The sequence below is a fragment of the Silurus aristotelis genome (genome assembly GCF_946808225.1).
Source record: "Silurus aristotelis genome assembly, chromosome: 23".
Taxonomy (NCBI): Eukaryota; Metazoa; Chordata; class Actinopteri; order Siluriformes; family Siluridae; genus Silurus; species Silurus aristotelis.
In genome coordinates, this window is record NC_139596.1 from 13,827,501 (window position 1) to 13,853,433 (window position 25,933).

Sequence of the window (25,933 nt, forward strand, 5' to 3'; positions counted from 1 at the left end):
CCCTTTTCCTAGTCGTTTACATAACTTTGAGTTCTTCCCAGACTCCGGATCATCCTCCCTGTAGCTGCATCTTGTCAGATTGAGAGTGTGAAGGTTAGACTGCACCCCTGGCAGGACACCGTGGCTGGCTTTGCTGCCCTCGTCCTCCTTATTAAACTTTCCAGCAGCATCCACTTCTTGTGGGAGGACATTAAGTATGAGATCAGAAAGATGGAGGAATTTAGAGATCAGTACACAGTAGGACAGGTGATATGGACATAATGGTACAGGAAGAGGGAGTGCTTTTAGCGAGTACTGGAGAGTCAGAAATAATCCAAGCTCCTCGTAGCGTCGGAATCCCCAGGGTAACAGAGATGTGCATCTGAGGAGGCTATACTGTAGGAACGTCCCTGTATACTAAAATAGAGTAGGGGGAAGAATATCGGCATGTGGAGTCACACGCAATGCAGGGACTTAAGGATAACCTCATGCTATTTACAGTACAGGATGTATGGATAAGTGAATGGGTGAGTCAATGAGCAAATGAATCACTGATGCCCTACATTAAAGTAAATAATAATAGTTGAGGTCAGATGTGACACGTTCACACGTGAAACCATACTGTACCTCTGCACTCAGGTATCTTTGATCTCGTCGAATTCTTACAAAAATCAGATCTTCGGTGGGAGGCTTCGTCTTCCTTGCTATAGGTGAATGTGCTGTGATCGAACACAGCGATGAGTATCGACAGGTTTGCGCAAGCAAGTTACATTCTGAAGTAGATAGACAAGAGGTAAAAGAAGAGGTCAGTGGGCATTGATATTTCTCATATCACAATGTAAAAAGTGTTTATGATCTTTGACAGAAGATTTTGTAAAAGCAAAACCTTTACCAAGCAAAACGTCTCAAGGAAGCAAAGAACCTTGAGCTGTCCAAAGAACCCTTTCAGTGTATTTATGTGAATTGATGGTTAGATAACAAGATGCTACCTAATTGTACCATAGTTCTGCTTGTTGCATATCGTTGTGGTTTAGAGGCGTGTCTCAGAAAACTTAATGGCAGAATGTTGATCGAGGAGAGCTCTCTCCGCATGAGCCAGCACCTGTGTGCAGTTTACCTTCTCTAAGCAGGCTATTAGGGAAGTGCTTAGTGTCCCACCAAGCTCCCGCACCCTGTCTCATGTCTCACAGCCCAGAGGAGCCACAACGCCACCGCCATCTGGTCCTGATTAATGCTGATGGACCTAGGCGAGGACCATTATCGCTCATTTGGGGCTATTCCTCATTTTTCATCTATGCCGCCTTTAGTCTGAGAAGAATCGTGATGAGATGATAAGGCGTTTTCCGGCGTTATGGTGTTTGTTTAGTCGCAAGGTGCTGAGAGCGTATGCTATAAAGATTTTAAAGTTAAACACACATTTATGTTGCATTGCTGTAAACATAAGTTAAATTTAGGAACAAAAAAGGGTCTTCGGTTTGTCCCTCTGTGGGAGCAATTAAAACTGCTATGGAAAAGCCAAGGCTTTGTTTTTTTTTCTCAGAAATTTAGGCTTTAACAGAGTGAAATACTGTAAATACGCTTTAACCAAAATTCAAAACCTTCCATGCAGTGTTTGCAATGGGATTCCATAGCTGAAAGTGTCACATCCTGTCTCTAGTGATCTCCTCATTCAGAACGCTGATGCAGCCACTTTTGGTAAACATTTGTCATCCTTTTCTGATTTCCCCATCTGCAGTTTTACCCGGTGGCCTTGGCTCTGTCTCCGTGTCCTGAAGCTGGTCCCAGCTTGCTTTTGACAAATCTATTGAAGCTCCTTTTTCAACTCTAGCACCCTCCCTCTACCACTTTCTCTGACTGGGACCAAAGGCTTTGAAATTCCTCGTCTTGCATCCAGCCCAGCTGACATCTTCCTCCAGACGGCATGAATTAAGGATTTACAATGAGACACTTGATGTAGCAGTCAAGGAGCAGTCCGTTTGGTGGCTGGGCTCCATGCTGCACAACTATGGCAGCAGGAATTCTAAAAATACACAGTGCATGATTGTTTATTCCAGTGGCAGGTGACACCATCCCCCCCCCACCCCACCCCCCCACCCCAAAAAAAAAAAACAAACCAAACTCAGCATGGAGACGATTGACAGGATTAGAGAAGAAGAATAAGCAAGAGAAGAATAGGAGGGGGCACAGCAGTGTAGAGGTCACCCAGGGTCTTTCTTGCTCTTCTGGAGTTATAAAGCACATAAAACATGTTTGCAAAATCAGTTGGAAACCTGGATTTGCTGGTGTTCAGTTTGATTTCATGTGTCCTTCTTTGTCAGGGAGTATTGGTTTAATAGCTAATGTTTGAACCTTTGTCATGCACCATGTCTTTCCAAAGTTAATATCAGACAGAATTGCATCAAGGAGTTCCTTCTCAGTATTAACAGCACAATATGGATTTTTATTATGTAGTAACACCAGCTTCTTTGGCAACTACCTTAAATAGAGAAAAGGAACAAAAGATTTTTCCCAGTGTATGGCTTTGCATGTACACACATGCACACACACACACACATACAGTCTAGGATACTTATCCAAGGTGGGTTGGTGGGGGTACAGTTACCTCTAGGGACATACCAGGCTCAAGGGGTTAACCAGATGACAGGCTGAGCTGTGACGTGGCCTGGAGACCTGTCGTCTGTTCGGAGGGTCACATTTATGAGTGCGAGAAAGGATTTTTGTATTTGAGGTGTCCAGCGCGATGGGATTGCTCTTCTCCGGTTTTGTCATGGGAGGGTAGTTTTGGGAGTAAGGTCTGGGGGGGGGTTGGCGGATTAGATAGTATACGTATGCGAATCGGAGCCAGGGCGAGGCTGGGTCACAGCTCGGTTGGGGAGGGGGAGCTGTAATGGCTGACAGAGCAGTGTCTGCAAAAGTAAACATGCTCAGATAAGCAGCGCTTCACAAGGCCGCCAGCTGCAACATGCTAATCTCGTTTACATTTCTCTCTTCAATTGAACTGTCTTCTTTTTTCTATCTTATCTCTAGGACCTTACTTTTCCATTGCATTCCATAGGAGCCTCTATTTCACCATCACACCCCATCTGGAAAGAAAAAAAAAATCGTTCTATACGGTTCTGTACAAGATTCATAGTGTGCGTGTGTCTAACATGAATCAAGAGAAATGCATCTCAACCAAAGCTAGAATGTGAGCTAATTTTGTTTCCTTTGTCTCCGATGCGAATTTCTGAGATGCATGTCTAATTAAACTTGCTGTGACTGTGGACAAAAGGCCCTTAATGAAGTGAGAAAACACAGAAGATGAGAGCAGCTCTGTCTCAGTAACAGGACTGATGGCCGAGGGGGTCGACGAGGTCAGCGGTGTGATCAGTCACCCCCTGTATCAGCAGCAGAGGCGCGGCCGCTCCCCAGCAACAAACACTCCTAACTGTCTCTGAGCCGTGTCGCTAAGCCGCCTAATTGCTTGTTCCTGTCTCTCTCTCCCTGTCTCTCTCTCAGCGATGCTGTAACTGGGTGTCGAGTTCTGAGCCGTTGGATACCCCAGTGGACTCATTGCTCCCTGACTGTCGTCGCCGCTCAGCAGGTATGAATCTCCAAGCTTCGCTCACTTCCCAGATGTTCAGTGAAACACAGCAAGCAAAGCACTGTTTATCTCTTTTCATTGATTTATTTCCGTCAATTTTTTTTTAGAGGTACAGCATTTTAGTAACGTCATTAATAAGTGCGTATGATACTTTTTTATTTATTTATTTATTATCAACATGTTCATAATAATCTGCAGCCAGTAAAGTTCAGGATATTTCTTGCCTGATCTAGCCCTTATCTCTGCCCAGTGAGATTAAGGCTCTCTGTTGATTGCCTTCATGCCTCATGCATGTTCTGTTATACATAACAGACGAGTTCGACTCAGTTTCAGATTTTAAGCTTAGAAATGCTGATATCATCATGGTAAAATGAAGAGCCTCTCATGCTGTGAGTTGATTAAGGGGTAATCTTCCTGTGTCATCACTAAAGTATGCCATTTTTGGTTTCTTGATTTCCAGTGAAGTCACCATACCTGTATATTACCATTTCAGAGCAGAAAAAAAAAAAAGGTTTCTGCGGGGTCTTAAAAAGTCCTAAAATTTGTTTATCAATTCTCAATGAATTGCTCTGCAGCACTTTAGAATGTTTTTTGTTTTGTTTTCGTGGTGGTGGAGTTTTCTGGAGTTTTCTAGTCCAAATATAATTTACTGTATTACGAGACCAAAATCTCTCTTGGATTGTACCGCAGGCACGAATCTCTTTTGGACTGTACCACAGACGTAAATTGGATTTTATTTACTAGCTAGGGGGAAATACAAGTTTAGCTATACTTGGCTTGAAAACAATTTAATTCAGGGCTTGGTTAAGGTCAGTTGCTAACAACGAATTTGTGTGTGTTTTTGATGTCATGTTATGTTATTAAATTTAATTCTTAATCGTCTTAAAAAGTCTTAAACCTGCAGAAACCCTTAACTGTGCGCCGTGAAAAAGCTTCTTTTTTTTTCGGTTTGCTTTATGTATCAACCTTGACAACACCAGTTTATATGGGAAACAACGGTTCGTATAATTCAGCCGATACTTCATCCAGGGTTGCTTTACCTAAAGATAAACGATGTTGTTCTGAGAGCCTATGTATCATTTTGAAGCTTTAGTATTAGTTTACCTCTAACAGCGACATTAATAACTCTGCTGACTTAATAACTCAAGAAATGTTGCTAAACTTGACAGATACAGAGGTCATGTATGAAAGCTGGGCCATTCAAAGTTCAGGGTTCAGGGTTCAGTTCAAGAATTAGGACTGATTCTTTACTTCATGAGTTCTGTAGCCTTATCTTTGTTTCTATGACAAAATGCAATCAGTTTGTTGCTTAATATCTGCGATTGTTTGAAATCCAGGCTAGACAGACTGTGGCCCGGCAGAGTTGCAGTATATGTGGGCCGTGTTGTGATGGTTCACACACACTCAGACACGCTCATTACTCTGTGTGTGGTGCTGCCCGATGGTGGTATTTTATGTTTGGATGGAAGGGAATACAGCAAGGTGGAGAAAAGCATGTCTATTGCACTTAATCATCTGTGAATCTCCTACCATCATACCATGTTTTTATGATGTGGGTATGGTGTGTCTGCATGTCTGGATGCATCCATCTGTGTGTCCTATTCTGACAACTATGTTTCCAATATGATAAATTGTAGACCATTTCTCCTCCTTCATTTTTTTAATCCCTTTCCTCTTCCAAGTGCCCCATCATTCAAAAGGATTCTACAGGAGAAGGTCAGTGTGTCTTGGCAGAAAGTGAGGCCGAATTTTATCAGTTGAAGCCGGCTGAAATATGTGCTGAAAGGCACCATAGCCCGGCAATGCTGGAGATCCTGACCCACAGTACAAGCTCAGACAGGAAGCAGCTTGCACGAACCAGCACAAAACAGACAGGAAGCAGATCTGGCCACTGGATGATATATAAGTGCCAGTTTAAGGGCTGTTTTGGTTTCTGTATGTGTGATAACTGGTAATTGGGGAAAAATGGATTGAATCACAGACCTGTCTTCATTTTTCTCTCCACCATAACACTTCTGCTGGTCAAAAGCTCACGTATTTTCATGTTTTTTCACACATAAAAAAAAATCCCCACGCATCTGCCACCACCACACATATTACTCATTGCCGGACCTGATTATTAATTACAAAGGGAAAAGTGCCCTGAATGTAAACAGTGATTAATTGTTAACAAAAGTAAGTTAACGTGTACCTGAACTGTAATTATCTGTCCTGCGCACTACAAGGTTCTGAACAAAGACAAGTAATTAACCCTAATTGCATTTACAATAAAGAAGAACAGTGCAGAGTAGTGAACTTTAACAAGAGCCTCTTTTGATCTAGAGCAAGATTTTTGTCAGCTGATTTATCCAGACCTTTTTTTTTTTTTTTTTTGTGACCTGCTTTATTATTGGTTAATGAACAAGTCTAGTTTAAAAGTGTAATTTTATTGTCATTCGTCTAGAAAAAGTATGGAACGGTGAATGTAGTATTTGCTGGCTGAAAGCGACTCGACTCGTCGCAACGCAAACGTGCCTAATAAAGACGTGTTTGATGAAAACAGTCGCATTACAATGGCCTTGGGACCACTTGTGTAACTTCACTGGTCCATGTCAGTGACGGCATAGAGCTCCACTGGGCCATGTTTTTTTGCACAATGGAAAGTCATTGGTCCATGCAGTGCTGACTCAATAGAGTTCCATTACCATTTTTTTTTTTAACCCAGTCGTACTGACTCTATTAAAGTCGCCCGAGAACGAGTAACTGACATACCTTCACTCATCCCTCCACACCCTGCATTCAGGTGCACCTGGTGCTTGTTGGCGCCCTTGGTCACGTTTCCTGAGGAAACGCAGACCCACTCAACTTTTGTCACCTCTTCTATTTTTCCAGCCTGTTTTCGCCTCTCGCATTCATGAGCTTATCCGTAAGATCAAAGGAAATATCACTCTTTTCCAACTGGATGTGCCACCCATGTTACGAAGGGAAAGTTCAGCAGGACACTGCGGGAAGGTTATCACCATTCGTTTCCATGATGAACTCGCGAAGACGTGTCTTGTGACCGAACTGGAACGATGCGTTTGCTGTCAACCAGGGTTGCGCATAGGATCAGGCATCGTAAGGCTGATGAAGCACAGGTGTACGTGCACTTCATTTGAATGTTTTGTGTGAACAAGTATCGTGGAGTGTATACTTGAAAGCATTTTGTACTCTGAATCTAAGATTTTTATCCCTTCATCTGTTCAGGCAACAAATAAATGAGGTCGAGCAATCAAATTGATTGTAGATACAAGCTATGCAAACACTTGGTGGTTTATTTATTTATCTATTTTTATTTATTTTATTTCGGCACTTTGATCATCAGTTATTATACCCGCAATTTATTAAGGGAGTTTGTGAATTTATTTAAACCATTCATAGTATATTATTACCTTATAAAATAGTATTTTATCATGTATGTATTGGGGGTTTGAAACGTAGGTTGGATCCGGTTTAAATCTTCAAACGTTGAAAAGAAATCAAGGATCTTCAAACACTTTTTCCTGCTCCTGGTAGCAGCGGATCTGGAGTTTATTCCGGGAACACTGCGTCCAAGGAAAACACCCTGAATGGGAATGCCAGTCTCTCTCACACACACACACACCACATTTACACTGACCAGTCAACTTACCGGCATGGTTTTGGGCAGTTGGAATAAACCGGAAATCCCAGAGGAACTTCACATGGACACAGAGACAATATGTGAAACTCGATTGCACATGCAACCCTAGAGTTGAGTATGAGTTTGAGGAGTATGCCTTCTGAAAAAGGATACAGTCTAGGTAGATACTGCCAAGCTAGCTCAGATCATTGGCTGGGATTTTCAAAGTACAGAATTAACCAACCTGATTAAGAAGTGACAGTGGAATCATGTTTTGATTTGGGACCATTTAATCAGGTAATAAGCCAATACTAAGACCACGGCACAACGCTAAGTGCAAGTCCGAGTACTGGCGTAAATAGAAATTAAATTTGTCATAGCGTTTCGGCGGTAAATGGAGAACAGCTGGATCTTGTGCCAGTGAAGAATAAACAGAGATAATTAGGAACGGCCAATAGAGCACTACTGTTAGTATTGCTTCATCGCTGAATTATTTCACTGTTTTTTACAATTCCTTGATTTATTCTTTTTTTTTTGTCTTCAGTCATTAATTACATCCTGATTTAATAATAGGATTTAGTGGCTACGTAATGTGTATCAGCCTACTGGGATTAGAATAGCCCTATTGAGTTGTTTTTGTCAGCAGCTGGTTGCGTGCAGTAGGTGTACTATTTTAATTTTATGTCTTGATAAAATATCAGGAACGTAACACTCCGTGATATATTGATATTACAAATGTTTTATCAGTATAGTCGAATGTGGCGAAGGCCCGCAGCTGAAACGCACAGTTTCACGAGGTGTTATATATTACGTTCGCTCTTCTCAATTAAAAATAATGAATGTTATTAGGTGTGCGACGTTATACGACAGATCAGTAAACAGAAGGGGGAAGTCAATCTGTCACTCATTGCATTCCATATGCTTCACGTTCGTTTTTTCTGGTGCAGCACGGTTCGCTACGGAGAAGCTGAAAGTTCCTCAGACTCCCCGCCGTGATGTTACCTTTCTTCTCTGTCTGTTTTACGAGCACACTCGCAGGGGAAGCCCTAGTTGTCATAAATATACATATTGACATTGTATCACAGTGCAACTTCCTTGTGTTATTTTTATTCCCCAATTTCACGCCCTTTATACGAGTCCCATGTGTGGCTTTGAATGAAAAGTTTGATGGAGTTTTTGTGCACCCTGTAATTTCCTTCTGACTCCCCCCCCCCCCCCCCCCCATCCTGAGGATCAAAAGACACATCCTTCATTTTCTATTCTTCTTGTACCAAAAAAAAAAAAAATGACATGAGGCCTAAATGTATTTGAACCGGCTCCTGCTCGGGATGAGTGGCAGCCCCTGGCCCACTTGGCACTCAGTTTTATGTAACGAAGCCCTGGATAAGAAAAGCCTTGTAGAGGAGCTTTGTGCTCTATAAGGAGTTTTGTGTCACTTCTCTTTTGCTTGTCATTTTGTACTCCTTTCCTGTTTCTGTTTCTCCCAATTTTTTTCCTTGATGGCTCTCAGGCTCTCTCTTTTTTATTTTTATTTTATTTAATTGTATTTAAATTTTATTAAAATGTTTTGTTGCACAATTGACAGGATTGACATCAATATGGAACGTAATCATTAATTATTTTCTAATAATTCAGGGAATCAGCATTGACTTGTGAATCCATTCTGGGATTTGGTTTGAATTTCTTTCAGCTTTTAAGTTTTTTTTATTTTTTATCTATTTTGTTTCGTTTTTTTCTCAGCGAACGTTGCTCCCTTTTTGATGTCGCTCCCTCTGTTTTGTTTTCACCACAGGACTCGAAAACAATCTTTTCTGCTATTCGCTGTGAACTTGAGAACGGTCAGTAAAGGATGCCACCTTCTCCGTGGCTTGTTATTAAAAAACATTGGTGGTTAATACGGATACTACTTACCCCAACATCTATTGCTGTTTGTTGCTGATCCAGGTCAACATGCAAGTCTTCTTTTATCTTTTCCTCCCGTTTTCTCCTCTGGAGACACTGTTTAGACTTCTCTGTATCTAAGACACCGGTCTGTCGTTTCAAGGCTGGTCACTTTGATCATTCAATCACATTTGATTACATACGGCCCTGGAGCTCCTCTTCTCCCTCTGTGCGGTTCATGTCCCTTGTCGTTTCCTGGCCTTGGTAAAGACTAGATCACAGGCTACTCACATTGACCACTGCCTTCTTCCCCCTCGATACATCAATGTCTGTGAACCCCCCTTGGCAATACGCATTGGTTCAGTAGAGACTGGCATCAGCGCTGTTATTTCCATTCAGAGGGAACGTGTTAGACAGGTCAACTATAAGGAATGAATGGAGTATTTGTTCTCTTTTTATGGACAAGAAATAATAAAAATCAATATGCACAGTCTGTGCCTCCATGCATAGATAACGACAGTGTGTATCCATTCCGTGTTGCTGTGCATAATGAGTCCCCAGACTAGGCTCATTTTACCTAAACTAATGTAGCAGTAGCATCAGCTGTGCTTTATGTTGTATTTTCTTATTTCTTATGATCTCATCTTATCTCTTCGCCAATTTTTTTCACTTATGTATTACAATTTTAAATGGAAACTAGTTGCTAAGCAACGTGAAAGGTCAGGTGAGGCATAGTTAGTGTTTTTTTTTTTCTTTTTTTTTTTTTTTTTCTTTTTTCTTCATTTCTTCATCGTCCTCTCATCATACGTAATAGTGTTCTATAAAGCGCACAATAGGTCATTTCTATACTTTTTGGATGTCCGGATTTTTTCCAAAGTAATGGTCTGACGATGCAGCTTGAAGGTAAGTGAATTATAATTTAGATTATGGCACTCTACTGGAACAGTGTAATGACAGACAGATCCACAGACACAAGACGAACATCTCCTGATAAAACATTCTGGTGAAGATGTCGACTTATAAAGCATGCACAAATTTCCAATCAGAACTCAATGGAGCTTAGGGTGTGCTATGCTCGTTGAAATCGTTGCTCTGTTTTATAAAATCGTACCCTGTTTTTTGAGGTCAGTACCAAACAGGGATCCAACATTGATGCCCTCTTTTTCACCCTGCTAGTCTGTGATGCTTTAATGCTATGTGAACCACTTAACCATCTCTGAAGCACTAAGTGCAGTTCACATGATGGTCAATGGATAGTCGTTGGGCAATGGGCTCCCAAAAGGCCTATGTTAAGTCCGAGCCTGTTAGCAACATGAATATTCTGCGCAGTCACGCTGAGGCCACAGGCATTTTAAGACACAGTGACATGCTTCGTTGTGGTCTGTATGGAAGTGGGATTCACCTTAACCTATACGTATTCGAAAGCTTCCTCATTTTTACGAATATTGAAATGTCATAGGCTTTCCTTGTGATGTTCCTATGTGTCCTTTGACAGTCTGGAATATACCTTCAGGAGCTATTTTTTGTAACTTATTTCAGTGTGGTGGCTTGTTGGCCTTTTTCTGAACTCCTGAGCAGGATAATCAGATTGTGTGCTATTTTTTTCCACAGCTTTGCCAAATTAACACACAAGCCCTGTGAGACTCGAGCTATAGCTCTAACTCCAAAGGTATGAACCATGAGCGGGAATTAGTGCCCAGACTTCATAAAGGAAAACACTGCAAGAAGGAAGCAACATAGATATTTATAGGCGAAATATACTCTTGGTATTGCACTATAAACATTTATGTCTGTAGACAGTTCTGTTTTCAGTATCTGCTGTATCCTGTTTAGGGTAACAGTGGTTCCAAAGCTTAATTCTGCAAACACTGGATATGAGGCAGGAATGCACCCTGAATGGGATGCCAGTCAGTTGCAGGGCACCACACACACAGTCTTTCACACCTTGCAGCAATTTAGCATAGCTGGTCCACCTACCAAACAAGTCTTTTTTTAATGGAAGTGGCAGAAACCGGGTGAACAGTAACCCCATACAGACACTGCGAGAACATGTGAAACATCACACATATAGTAATTTGGACTTTGGACCTGTGTGTGTGTGGGGGGGTGGGGAGTCAATGCTACCCGTTGTGCTACGGTATTCAACCAGCCTGTGTGAAGCATCTGTTAAAAAAATAGAGATACAGAAAAACCCTAAGAGACTGCTTGCCATAGGGTCCCTAAATAGCCCGTACTGCTGCGTTCATTGAACACGTAGCTCAAATCGAGTGGCCTAAAACATAATAATTGTAGTTTTATTCTCATCAACTACCCACACTTGGCATGTCATCTCGCACCGCTAGTCTAACAAACCGCATCCAGCCCCACATCAAGTCACCTTTCATCACGTCAGCTGTCTGTTGGTCGCTGTTTATTCAAACGCTGCTCGCACATAATCCCATGTCCACCTCCCACCTCTCTTCGCACAGCTCCGAAAACATCCCAGTCAGGTGCTGTTAGCATTAGCAAGCGCTTGGTTAGCGCTCTTAAGTAATGCAAGCCACAGTGTGGGAGGAGAATAAGCATCAGCACCGGCCTGTCCCTGGCTGCCCATCAACACTAATAAACAGCTCACTTAGGAACGTCCTGCCATGCGGAGAACGCCGCGGCAGTCAATATACACTCGCTTGGCTCTGACAGGGCCTCGTCTAAGGACGCGGATACTCGCTGTTATTATATTTCCATTTTTCTTTCGTCCTGCAAAGACTTCTCTTTATCGTTCACACACAGAGAGACACAAAAGAGAAGCGCTGTGAATGTTTTTTTTGTTTTTTTTTTCATGCAGCCAGTTTATTACACTGGCAGACTAATGGGGCACTTTTCTTTGACAGCTCTTGATAAGGGCGAGAAGATGCCTGCTGCAGGTTGAAAGAACTGTGGGAGTCACGATAATTACTATCAAAGCAGTTGTAATACTCATAATATAAAACTTTATTAGAAAACACTAATCAATTAATTAGGGTCTGATGTGTCATCCTGTTATGTTGTGATCTTATTTAATTTTTTAATTTTTTGCTTCTCGCTGATGGTGTTTAGTCATTAAATTTAAACCGTGTGTGTGCGGTGTGTTTTCGCGTGCGTGCGTGCGCGCGCGTGTGTGTGTGTGTGTGTGTGTGTAAGTGTGTGCAGTCCTAGCAGCCCACCTCTTTCTTCAGTGTTTCTTTTTTTTTTCACAATTATGATTTAATGAAATGCACATTTAAAATGATTGTTGGAGAAAACAGACCAAGGCAGAGGAAAAAAAAACAAACAAAAAACAAAAAAACAGCAATGCTTCGAGAATATATTAGGCAATGTACATAATTGCTGGAAGATGATTAGAAAGCAAACATCCTTGAAGGTCCTTGGGTTTATAATCAGCCTCAAAATTTAAATATTTATTTGTTTCTCTTTTTTTTTGCCTGAAAAAGGGGGATATTATTTATATAATTATGTAAACAAAGTTAAGCGTTTTTTTTTTTTTTTTTTCTTTCTTTCTTTCTTTTTTTCTTTTCGCCGTCATGTCACAGAGCGCGGCGGTGACCTTGGCTCGTATCCCACACACTCTGGGCTGACAGATAAAAACTTTATTACAAGTCGACAGCATGAGGAGCAAACAGCTTGTGACAACCCGTGTATGCTGCGTATTAGGGAAATATTACAATTAGCTGCTGATTTCCTAAAGCTGAAATGCCAAGGAGGAGGGTAATAACTGAGGTTTGTTTGTAGCCTGGAAAGCCGTAATTGTGAACTGCTTCCCACTTGCTTCAGCGTAACAAGATCCATGATGCTACTTCTCCCAATCCTGGACCATCTACTTTCTTGTAGAACCCATAAACAGCAATATGTCTGCTGCAATACCAGGTGCCTCCTCTCTACCATCACCCTTTGATTGTGTAGAGGCCTAAGCATCCTCACATGTGATGGTAATTGCCCTTGCCGCCACACACACACACACACACACACACACACACACACACACACACACACACACACACACACACACCTTTTGTCTATGTGTGACAAGTATATCGAGGTGGTACCTGATTCAAGCCTTTTAGAAACAGGCATTTCCTAAATGCTTGCTTATCTTTTTCTGTGCTTAACTACAGGGTATCTTAAGGCAGATGAAGCTTTGCTCAGACACACCTGTCAGTGTGAGACATGCTGAAGCATTTGCATCTCATCCAGGCAGCCAGGAATGCGGCCTGTGTAGTCGCCTAATCGCAGTGACCCCAAAACGGTCCACCTTATCACCTCTCCCTTGAGGGAGCACACGGGGAGCGAGTGGAAAACACAGCTTTCTTTGCTTGTGGTCAAGTGATTTTAGGACTTATCTAATCAGCAGGGCAGTTGCTGGCTGTACACACACATACACATATCACAATTACTTCTGTTTAGCATGCAAGTTTGTCTCTGAGGTCTTCAGGTTTTGGAAAATATATGAGAACAATGGAAGGCCAAAAAAACAATATATTTGATTACCAGCCTCTAGAGTGCCCTCTAAGCCTCCCTAGGCACATCATAAAGTACTGTTTCCAGTGCTGTTAAAAAAAACGAAAAAAACAAAGTAGGTCAATTTAAATACCAACGTCCAATTTTTAATCAGCCTTTTTTTTTTACGTCCAGGCTAGACGCAAACTCCAGTTGATGTGTGCGTCTTCATCACCTGAACCACCCATGGTCATTAAAAACTGAAGAGACAAAGGCTTTAGAGCTCATGGCTCCACCGGTTCTTTCACCCCACAGCCGGGGGAGCCGAGCCTGGCGCCAGTCACCATTCCAACAGCCGAGGAAGCATCAGAACGAATTGCACCAGGCACCTATCAGCCATTAATTATTGTAGCTAAAGCCGCAGATGAAGAAGTCAAGTCGGGGTCAGAGCAGAAGATTTCAAGGGTCTTATCGGGTTAAGGTTGTAGGGCGCGCTCACCCCTCCTTAACTTTAATCTGATGCCATGCCGGTGGAGATTTGTGGAGATCTACACTAACCTTTCGCCCCCGAGGTGCTGCTTGCAGTCACATGTCAGTTAGGCTCCTGCTGTCTGGATTGGGACAGATTGGGATTGAATGCGGTATCAAGGCGGGACTGTGTTCCCGGATCGAGTCTTCGAGTTGACAGGGGAAGCTCCACCCTGGAGCTCTAATTCAAAAGCTCACTTACATCACCCTGACCCGCGGGGGGCTCTCGCATTCACACCGGTGGCGCTCTGACATAGATGGAACATAGTCCTTAAACTCCGCTGGGCATGCCTGCCCCCGAAACTGCCATAAGTTAATGTGAACTGTGGCACTTTGCTATTTTTATGGCTCCCCCAGCAACCATACTGGTATTAAACTTTTGACAAGTAATAGTAAGAGTCCAAGGATTTGACGTTGACTTAAAAGGGCATGTTACATAATGAAATCCTCATGGCATGCTATATTTGAATCTTTTTGGAGAGATTATGTTGCCTTGGAATAAGTTGATCCAGTATTATTTATGGTAATATAGTAAAACGTTCTTTTTTGATTTTTTATTATTACATTCATCCATATTAGTGTGGTACTGTATGGTACTATGGACCACGCACACGTTTTGTAACCTCTCATTAGATCGCTCCCTCCTAAACCCTAGGTAAATGTTATTCTGAGCAGCGCAGTAGATTAGCGCACAGCATCATCAGGGCTTTTCTGACCCCTCTGATCCGCTCGCTCTTTATCCTGGCCTGGGTTGTCTCTTTCATCGAAAATGATATTACAGTGTTTAGGTCATCAGCTTCTCTTCTGCCCTGTTACTGTAATCCCATTTTCTGTGTCATCTGGCAGTGTCAGCAGATGGTGGCCCGAGGAGGCAGTTTGACACCCAGATCACAGCTGTCTGGCCCGCTTGACAGGCCTCCTTTGTCTCTCAGTCATCACCCCAAAGCAGTGGCTCTCGGCCCCATTGTGTCTCTATTTAACCCCCGTCTCTTTCAGGATGGCTCAGCTAAAATGTGTGTAATGTATGCAGTAACATAACTGCATCACCGCTTCTCTCGCTCGTAGAGTTTAAGGATGGGTGGGAGTGTTTTTTTGGGGGGGTATCTCTCTCTTTTCGCTCTCTGTTTTGGTGCTGATGAAAACATTAGTGTGCGAGCAGCAGAAAGTGAAGGGGCTCGATAAAGCCCCCTGAGGAACGCCTGCCTCTGGCTGGCGTCCAAGCCTGCGGTTGCTTGGCCTCACTTAGTTCCAGCTCAGTGCCTGTGGCAGCCTGAACAGCCTTAGCTTTGGACTGACCTCATGGCCCACGGCCACTCCTACCTCATTCCCATGATTTTCTTTGATATTATTCTTTTTTTTTTTTTTTGATCTGTGTCTTTTCTTTGGTGCTCTCTCCCTGCCCCCCCTTCCTACCTCATAATATCTTTATAAGGCTTTGTTTTTGAATTAATTTGTCAAAAGAGAGCGTGGGAGAGCGAAAAATACTAATGGGTACAGTATTATTTATGGAAAACACATGCTGCGAAAGGAAAAATCTTAATCGACACGTTTTCATATCGTTCACAATTTCAGCATGTAACTCTATATTTGTTTTTCTTTCATATTGAAATCTGAAGCCTGCATTAGGCCCATGTGGTTTTGATTACAAATTATCAGCGCATTCCAATTTGGATTTGAAATAATTGGACAATATGATACGCTTGCAATAGTGGGATCAACAAGCATGGAGTAATACATTCAGTGAACAATGCAACAATACCAAGGCGTGAATTGTAGTGTGTGCGCATAGGTAACATAAAAAAAAATAAAATAAAAAAAATAATAGAGAGCGAGAGAATGATATATGGTCTCTAATTAAATTCTCAGAATCAAGCCTGGGTCTATTTGTTAAACGCAGATGCAGAATTGGCACCTACGGTATATAATATTTAGTTCTGTAGCTAATAAATAAGTCCACTAAAGCGCGTAGATCACCTGAGTGCTGTAACTGCCTTGGCACAAAACACATTCACGTTCACTCACACACTCGGGCTGTGATTAATTCACTCAGACATGTTCAGTCCATTGTTGGCTCATGCAGAGAACTTCTCCCAGGTTTGTGGTGTGTGTGTGTGTGTGTGTGTGTGTGTGTGTGTCTGTGTGTGTCTGTGTCTGTGTCTGTGTGTTTAATTGCAGAGGCTCCAGCTCTCCGTCAGCTTGTCTCTCATCTCTGTGTGCTGTCCCAGACATGCTGTGTGAGGTGTTTGTCTGCACTGCACAGACAATCAATACTCTCCCATTTAAAGAAGTCTAAGGTCAGGTCCCTGCACTGATAATGCGAATTTTGTTACATAGTCAAAGGTCAGATAATAATTATGTTTTTAACCGCTCTGTGTGCAGAATTGATCAGTTTCCTGTCAGGGACGAGCAGCACTTATCTTAACCTGTCGCTTACTGTACTGTAAGCGAGAAACCAATTTGCCGAGGGTTTGTTCGGGAGGAGAGGGAGAGGGGGAATGTACTATCTGACCGCATGCCCTTTGTGTTTGTAACGTCCTGTGTGTGCAACGTGATACTCCATAAACCCGTGTTTGGAGTTTGATGATTTTATTGCGGTTTAAACACACGAAGCATCAGAGTCTCTGTGGATCCGTCGCCCGTTCTCGGAGCACTGAGCGTTGAGCTGGAACACACCCTGATCGGAATGTCTGTGCCATAGTATTATTTATTATTAATACAGTAGCTTGGGTATAATATGGTCCACTCACGTTCAGAAGCTTCACTCTTGGGCCCTGAAGTGATGTTTTGTAGACTTTTTAGGTCACAAGCTCGAGGATCTAAAAACAACTGCAATATGATCGGCTGTCTTTACTTTAGAACTTGCACCAAGTTTTGGTTTGCACAAGATTGCTGGTGGAATACATGAAAAAAAAAACTAATGATTTTTTGAATGATCATTTCCTATATGATCATATATATGTGTGTGTGTGTGTGTGTGTGTGTGTGTGTGTGTGTGTGTGTGTGTGTGTGTGTGTGTGTGTGTGTGTGTGTTTGTGTGGTGAGGTTTCCAGCGGCTTCAAGATTTGAACACAGTACCTTTTTTTTATTTTACTCTGTCCTATAACAACTTCGGCTGGGCTGCATATTGGGTGTGTGTGTGTGTGTGTGTGAGTGTGTGTTGACTCTTGTCAGGTCAGGGTCTGCTGATGGCTGTCTCTCAGCATCTACAGAGTGAGAGCAAGGCTTGAACCGTGCTTCATCATTGAACCATTAGAGGAGCCACAGGAAGCGACCTGCACAGGTGACCGACTGAGGGCCTCACGCCGTTGTTTGTTTACCTGTGTGTAATCACATTCAGGCAGAAAAACACACTTTGCTGTAAAGCAGGGCTAGCTGTTCCTGCTCTGAGAGGCACAACAAAAATACACTGGAAGAAGGAAAAAAAAAAAGGGACTGGCCAGCCTCTGGCTACCATTTATTTCGGCTACACAGGTGACTGACCACCTCACACCACTGATTGTTTACCTGTTTAATGAGAGTCAGGCAGCAAAACACACACAGCTGAAGGAAAGCAGGCTAGCTTATACATTTTATTTAAGAGGGACATCAAGAACATTTTACAAGTGGCCAAAGAGTACTGAAATTCTTTTTTTTTTTTAGCTGATGTCAGTTCTTACTGTGTCTGAAGTCATCTGAAGTGGTGCAGCTATCTGTTGTATTCATTCATTCATATTTATCAATTTGCATCCTGGATTCTAAATCCAAACATCCCTGTTATACAGACGGGGATGAGATGACGTTCTCTAACACGTCAATCAGAATGGCGCTAACCATTCACGTATGTGAGCTTGTGTATAGAAATGTGAATGGATAGAATCAAGACTAGAATAGAATGATTTTTTTTTTTTGTTCCAGTTTTGCCATTGAAATTACACAATGGTCATTTTGATCAAAATACAAAAATGCCCACCTAGAATTATTATAATTTTTTTCTTAAAAAACTGCTGATTCCAATTTCCAGATGCTGTGATTTTATTCCCCCTCCCCCACTAAGTCTAAAATTTCACATTCGGTTGCATTCAAATATTACAATCGATCAACCTAATATGTGAATATGGCTTTGCACAGATTCCAGGGTTAATGAATGGCACCTCTATCGATCCGTATGGGAAATGTTTGTGTGATACATGAGGCTTGTGAAGGGAGGGGGGGGAGGGATCGTGGCGGCCACCGTTGGCCCAGACGTTCAAAAGGAGATGAAGCTATCAAGATTGCGTATTGACGGAAGGGCTCGGGTGAGTGAGTCCCAACAGCTTGAAATAAACTTGCAGTGTGCAGTCATTACAGCCGGCCACCGTGGCCTCCCTTAACCTTGAGCCAGTCGATAAGCTATTATAACCATGCAAATTGTGGCCAAATCAGAGATCTGACATATCGGAATTATATTCTCCCACAGCCACCGGCTTACACATCATTATAGGGCTGCAGTAATAACATGCAATATGCTTACCGTTGTTTTGTCCCTGTACTTTTATGCTATTAAGGTTTTATGGGAAAGAGTCAATAGGCGTTTTTTTGGGGGGGGCTCATCATTTTTGCGGGCGAGTCTGCGAGTCATTTTTGGAAAGATGGGCAACTGCGATGATGTAATGCTGTGTACAGGCTATGTAAACACCTCAGTGCCCTTGTCCTTGGAAATGTCAATAGGTGTGTGTGTACGCAAGCAGGGAGGCCACGGGGTCAGGCTGGCTGAAGCGCTATTGCTTTGACAGTGCATCCCTGCTGTGGGTGTGTTGGTTTTTCACCTCTGCTCCTTGTACATCGGCTGGCCCGGTGTCACTAGAAAGAGCTTAGTAGATACCAGTCGCAATAAAAGCAAAAGAAGCAGACATATTGATCCGGCGAGAGCATAAGGACCGAGGTAGGTTTATCAATTTAAAGCAGAGGTACACATGTACATGGTGAAACTCTACTCGACATTTTAATGACTTGTTTTCCTTAATGGTGCGAGTTATTTTTTTTTCTTTTCTTCCCCCATGTAATTAAATCATTACACACATTTGCACATCACTGATGAACTCTTCATGCGAAACCGAATTTACTTTGTATTTTGACAGTCAGTGTGAAGGCGATAGGTGTGACTGTTATATCAGCGTCCCCTGCTTCGCCTTGGCACAGTGTGTCAGAGGATCACGGTTCAGGCAGCCTCATGAGCTGTGGTTCTTCAGTCCCCTGGCATTCGAAAAATACACAAATTTGTTCCACCAAGTTTTCCGATGGCTCGCAGATGGGCAGCGATTAATCAGAGAGGTAACTGTGAAGTAGTTTGCAATTAGACGGCAAAGCTCTGAAGCATTCTAATTGAATCAGAAAATTAGAACGACTGTGTGGTAATTGGCCGGTTCCTATGCAGCAGGTGCCAGCCCACTCGACTGTGGAACAAGGTATTTAAGTCACATTAGCCAGAGAAAAAATATTCTCTGATATGGAACACTTAGATTTTCTGCTCGTTTTCACTGGCGATGTCACCGACGGTGGACCCAGCCACCTCGCGGTGCAATTACGATAAGCACCACCGCGCAGGAAATCGACTTTCCTCAGACCGCCTCCTCTCCTGAAAAACGAGATTTAAGGGGAGGGGGGTGGGAGGGTGGGGGTTTGCTGCAACTCATTAGTAACGGCTCTATCAGCATGGAGGCGCTCGGAATTATCTGCGCGTCCCTCTGTTTCACCTGACCTGATAAAGAGTGTCATACGGGCCATCTGAATGTTTATAAAACATTTATATCATTTCGCTATGTATTTATACCATATTTAGATTGCGGCCCATCGGAAGATGGCAGAAGAGCTTGGCATAGATTCTACAAGTCGCTGAAACTCCACTGGATATTTTTTGGACAGAAAACCTCTTCCCCACTGATTTAATCCGTGTCCTGATGATGTTGGTGGAGAGCGTAGTCTAACACGTTGCTCCAAAATCTCCAATAGGTGTTCAATTAGGTTGAAATCTGGTGACTGTGAAGGTCAAAGCATAAAATAAACATATTCTCATCGCATGTCCCTTTATGTCCTGGGATTGAGGGGCGGAGTCATCATGGAAAAGACCACTTTTATCAGGATAAAAATGTTTCATTAAGGGTAATTGATATGATTAGGTCTGTTCTAGTAATATCTCTATATCAATGTAAAGGAAAGCTGAAGTTTTTTTTTTGGCTTTAATATCCATATACAGTATATAGGTATATTTTGTAGAACGTTTCTTCTTGCTGTTTTGTTGTTCATCTACGGCCCATATATTATCTCCTTTTGTATTATTATTGTGTGTGTGTGTGTGTGTGTGTGTGTGTGTGTGTGTGTGTGTGTGTGTGTGTGTGTGTGTGTGTGTGTGTGTGTTGGCAGCCTGTAATAAAAGTGTTAACAGCCCCATCGCTGAAGCCTCCCATTATATTTGTTTCCACTCTCAGGAAATTCCAACAGTACATGGACCTTGACCTCAGCACTAATATTTTTATTGGGGTTTGTTCCTTCATCCTCCCAATCTAGTTACTGTACTTCTGGACTTCTTTCTATATCCCACTGCTTCTGCATCCAGTATCATTGGCCCGGAGATTCATTGCTTTGTTGGTGCAGTGATTTTTTAATATTTCCGTGTCAGAGTCTGATATCTGACAGCAACATTAAAGTAGCTGAACCGTAATGTTGAGCGTGTGCCGGGGCGTGAGATGTGTACAAATGCGTGTGTGCTTTGTAATGCATTGTGTGAATATTAAAAGAGATCTCTCGCCTTGGTTTATCTTGTCCCCGACTGTGCTGACAAACATAAAAAAAAACAGAAGAGAAATTAAAAATTGATCAGGTTGTGACGGGATTCGCACCTACTTTGGGTCCCAGTCTCCTTTGTATGATCGGCGCAAAGGCAGGAGTTCTTTCAGGCCTTTTGGAATGTCAAAAACAGTGAGCGAGAGCAAGTCAGAGAGGATGAAACCCCCCCGGGGTACGACGCGGGGCTTTAAACCCTGCCCTGTTTCCACATTGAGACGCTCCGGGAGCATCCATCCTACTCTGTCTTTTTTTTTTTTTTCGTTTTTTTTTTTTATGTATTTATTTATTTGTTTTTTTTTTACCTCTGCTCTCTTTTTTTCTCTGTCTCTTTTTGCTTAATCACTCACTTCTTCTATTACACACTCGTTCTCTCTCCCTGCCTCCCTCCCTCCCTCTCTCTGTCTTCCTCCTATGCCTCCTCAGCATGCACAGTCTGCTCTCTCTTTCTTCCCCACTTTGATATCTTCATCTGCCCTGCCAAAGCACCAGGCTCTCTGGCATGTATGCACTCCTCTGAAAGTGGATTACGCTCACATCACTCCTTATATCGTTTATTTAACACTAAATTCTTATTACACAGGGTCATTACACGTTTCTGCATTTTACGCAATTCAGAGTGTGTGTATGCGTTCGGGGCCAAACGACTCCACAAGGATAGGAACTGCCAAATGTGGGAACATTTAGGTCTCTATGATGGGGGAAAAAATAGTTTTTATTTAAAAAGCTAAAAGGAACTAAAATAATTATTTTGTTAAATCATAATGTTGGGTTTAGATTTCTGTGTTTTAAGTGCTTTCATTAGATGCATTAATAATTATGTCAGGGAAAGGTCTCACAAGTATAGTAAGACAAGCATAAGTGTGTGTGTGTGTGTGTGTGTGTGTGTGTGTGTGTGTGTGTGTGTGTGTGTGTGTGTGTTTGTATTTACCTGTGCAATTAATTGTGTGTCTTTTCTGCGTGATTGAATTCACTCGTCTCTCATTGTGAGCTCAGATATCCAGCAGTGGAGGAATGTGTCCAGTGTGTAAACAGGTTGATGTAAATGAATGTCGTGTATTGATTCTTCTGGTAATGAGTTCCTGGAGACATGATGAGAATCTGATTCATTGAATACTTTTGGTGTTCTGGTGTTTCTGCTTTGTCACTCATAGCTTCCTTACTGTCTCATTTTTTTTTCCAGCCTACATTTCAAGGGCTTTTCAAACACCGGCGTTATTCGAACATTTCCTACATTCTGCGATTTGTCGGAGATTACTCTTTTTGAGTAATAAATTCATTCCGTGCAGTAGTGTAATACAGAGAATTAGAAGAAACTCTGAAACTGGCGAGGCATCCAAGCTTTAAGACACAGACCATCTGGCTCTGAGGCACGCCAGCCAATAGATCGCTGTGCGCTTGCCTTCACTCTTTTCTTTTAGGATACTTTGGAAGTGCAAGGTAGAAAAAGGACTGGGATGAATAGATGATGCAATCAATTGATTGATTTGTAAGTTTTTTCCTGGATTTTCTATCTTTGTTTTTTTTATTTTTTTTTATTCCTAGATATCCATTATTTATCAAGTTATTAATTTCATTCCTTTGTTTGATAATCAAAATCTTCAAATGTGTAAATGGGGTCAGGAACAAGTAACAGGCTGAACCTGTCCATTTTTCTTTCTTTTTCCTCTGTTCTTTACCCAGGTCTTTGCAAGAAATATTACCACCTACACATTCGAGATGGGATTATCCGCAAAATCCTTTCCTACGCACTAATTAATCCCTCTTGACACGTATTAAATGCAAAGTGGTCTAATGCAAGCCACTTTAACCATGGTCTCTATTTAAGTAGTGGTTAAGGACATGAGATAAAAGAAGCCTGGAAGTGAGGTATATGTTACCTGCATGACTAATGCAATTACTTAGGCTTGACTAATTTCCTATACGAGGGATTTTATTTGTGGCTTAGCCTGTATCGCGTCCCGAAGTCGCACCTGTAAGGATGGACAAATGTGAGTAAGAGCTTTGACTCTGCAGTGACGACTTGTAACTGGCGCTGACTTTGCGTCTGCCATTACATCATTTTAATGGACGAAGCTACTTAAGATTGGGGTCAAATTCAAAGTTAAGCAGCGTGTGTGGATGCTTGTGTCAATTTGATGTCAGAGTGGAGGTGAGTAAGTGAATAAGTGTGTCACTTTTACTGTGCTGTAGTATACTGAGTGACACATGGCCAATCCTGTAGTGCCTCACCCTGTGGTTGACCCTAGCTATGATGCAATCTGCTGTAAACACATTTAACCAACACCCTCATATAGTAAAATCCTTCTGCAGTGCGTCCCAGTTCGCAATGCCCTCGCTGCTCATCAGACCCAGCACTCGGCAGGTGGCCCGCATTCTCCTCCAATCCAACCTGGGCTCAGGTCAGTCATCTCCACCCTCACCCCCCCCCCCCCCTTTTCCTTCGCAGGTCCCGGCCAGTGCCAAAGGTGTGGGTGAGTGACGTGGCACTCTGGCTGACCCTGTCTCTTGGCAGAGCCATTGATTTAATGGGATTAGTTGGGTAATGCAGACTCTGTGTCTGTTCCTCTCACCGGGGCCTTTTTTTAGCCCCAACCGACTGGTCTCTGCCAGCGTTCATGGGGTCGAGGGCAGCACAGTAGAGTGGGCAGGCCAGTTGGGAAGACCAGGATGGGTCGGACCCAGAACACAGAGACAGCAGGTCAACCTGGGTTCTCACTTATGAGCTATTAAATACTGGCACAATTTGAAAACATGCTACATCGAAATCACGGTCACTTATACATGATACATCACTCTAATGTGTTTTTTTTTTGTTTTTTGTTTTTTGTTTTTTTATATATTTTTTTTTAGATATATCAAATATGTATTATATGCTTGTCTCTCCTCCTTCTTTCCTTTTTTTGCACTGTGGTTAGGAAAGCTTCCAGGTTTCCATGTGTGGCCATGATTGGCTTTGATAATTGCTCACGCTAGCATGTGGAGCAAATCTGCTGTCCATGCAGCTCAGTGCAAAGCCACTCAAGACCCCTCTCAAGCATCTCTCCTACTTTGAGATTATTATTTTTAGCTGCCAGTTCAACTTGAACAAAACCAAGACATTCTTGTGAAATTGTCCCTAGTGGGTCCCGAGTGCGAAAATGTCCGTTCGAGAGCTCCTCGACCTGTACTGACAGACCTTGTCATGTCATGTGTCATGTCAGCTGTCGGGCTTTATGACAATGGGTCATGTTTGAATGGCACAGGTGTGCTCGGGCCGCACTCGGGTCAGCTTGGGCTGGGCCACTTTTGACAGCTCGTGTGTGTTAGTGCACAGGTGCACAGGTGCATGTGCTGAACACCTGTCCACCCGTGGCCCGAGGACACACGGGAGCTAGAGTTCCAGCATCAATGCCTAGAACTTCCAAGTCATCCCCTGTCTCAGGCAGACACATAATGGCTGGCGTGCATACATCATTTCATATTTGCACGGGTAGAACCACATGCTAGTACACATTAATGAACACACACATGTAAATATGATTAGGGTGCTCACACATTTCAGGCTGTTCTTTTGTCTACATGACACAAAAATGCAGGAACTCTCTTATACAAAAACCAACATGACACAGGAAGTAGCCACAATTAGCTATCAGAGAGGTTACCACCTCCTGCATTTGACTTATCGTTGTTCATCCTTGCCTGAGAGGCGAAAAAACTGGTATTTATTTTGCATTTCGCCTCCCATCACTCGCCGGCTTTCTCTGTGGTGTGTATTTAATTAAATTCGTCTTTATTCTGATCAGCTCGATAGAGACATCCTTTTTCACTCTGAGTAAGAGTGACTTCTAATTTGTAAGGCTTTCCTCACATCCAAACTCAAAGCACACACACACACCTACATGCACAAACACAACGCTGTAATGCACTTTCCTATAAAAGCATCATCCTCCCATTTTATCTCAAAATTCCCCCTCCCCACCATCAAGCCCAATCTAGACCTCCATAAAGAAGACAGAAAAAATCAATACTTTGCTATTACGAGCGAACATTTATAAACTTTTATTTAGCTTTTACACTTCTCCTCTCTGCTATTAGGTGTCTCCATCTCTCTCTTAGTTATGATAGGAAGGGTAAAGTGCTGTATATAAATCAAACCGATAAGTGCAAAAGATCATCTCGAGCTCACCTGGTTTAGTGTTCCCCTCGTTTCAGTCATATCACATACCCTTCATTGTAATGCCATTTGGTGGTAGTGATAATAAAACAAGACAATAGTTGAAATGCTCAAAGCTGCTGAGCACTTTCTTTATTATATTTTGTTCATATTTTATCACAATAGGCTTTGCCAACTAATTGTAGTCTTCTGAAACAGCAGTGATTGTCATATAAGCTCATGAAAGCGTACAAACAATTATTATGTCTTTCAGAGTAAACTCATTGAACTAGGTCACGAGTGTGAATTCAAAAATATTTGCTTGTAGGTTTTTATTTAATTAGTTTTTTTAATTTGTACCTTTTTTTTTTTTTTTTTTTTTACTGAAAACCATGAAAATATTTTGCGAGGATCTAGTCAGAATTTTCTTTTTTGCTCGGCTACAATTGCAAAAGTGCAAATCATGCATTGTTTTTGTGCATGTTCGGTGCAGAAGTGCAGTTTCAGTCGGAGGCTAAGAGAGTCGAACAAGAGCAGGGGATTAAAAAAAGGCAGAGAGAGACCTTCTGTAGCACTCTCTCCGTCATCTGGCTGTGCTTGTTCCAGCTCAGGGGAGAAGCAAAGCGTTCACATCAGATAAAAAATACACAAGACATGGCTGATAGAAGTGCAAGATCACTTTTCTCCTCTGAGACAGCAGAAGAAATATGTTCAAGCTCCGACGGTTTGTGGGAAGAGCGCACTCAGAATTAATGCATAAGGTAAAAGAAAGAAAGGCTGGTTGGATAAGTAGCCTTATCACAGCGGATATAGGAGGGAAAAGGAAAGGTTGTATACTGAAGCGTAGCTGGAGGAATTTTGATCAGGTAGGTCACCTTTGAGGACACTTCAGGACACCGTTCTGGAGGAATTATAACAGGTTTCAATTTAACAACATTAAATATATTTTTTAAGAGTT

At 42.3% G+C, this 25,933-nt stretch overlaps 1 protein-coding gene across 5 annotated transcripts in view; it reads left to right on the plus strand.

Annotated features, from left to right (window-relative positions):
- The window catches only part of arb2a (ARB2 cotranscriptional regulator A), a 179,156-nt gene that overhangs the window by 132,351 nt on the left and 20,872 nt on the right, over nt 1–25,933 (plus strand). For 3 of the 5 annotated variants that reach the window (XM_083527626.1, XM_083527630.1, XM_083527627.1), the window contains exon 10: nt 3,478–3,562. In XM_083527626.1, the coding sequence (XP_083383752.1) occupies nt 3,478–3,562 (85 nt within the window). Of the gene's footprint in view, nt 1–3,477; nt 3,563–12,908; nt 13,007–13,192; nt 15,857–25,933 lie in introns of those variants that run through there. The other 2 variants (XM_083527628.1, XM_083527629.1) reach the window with 1 other exon arrangement.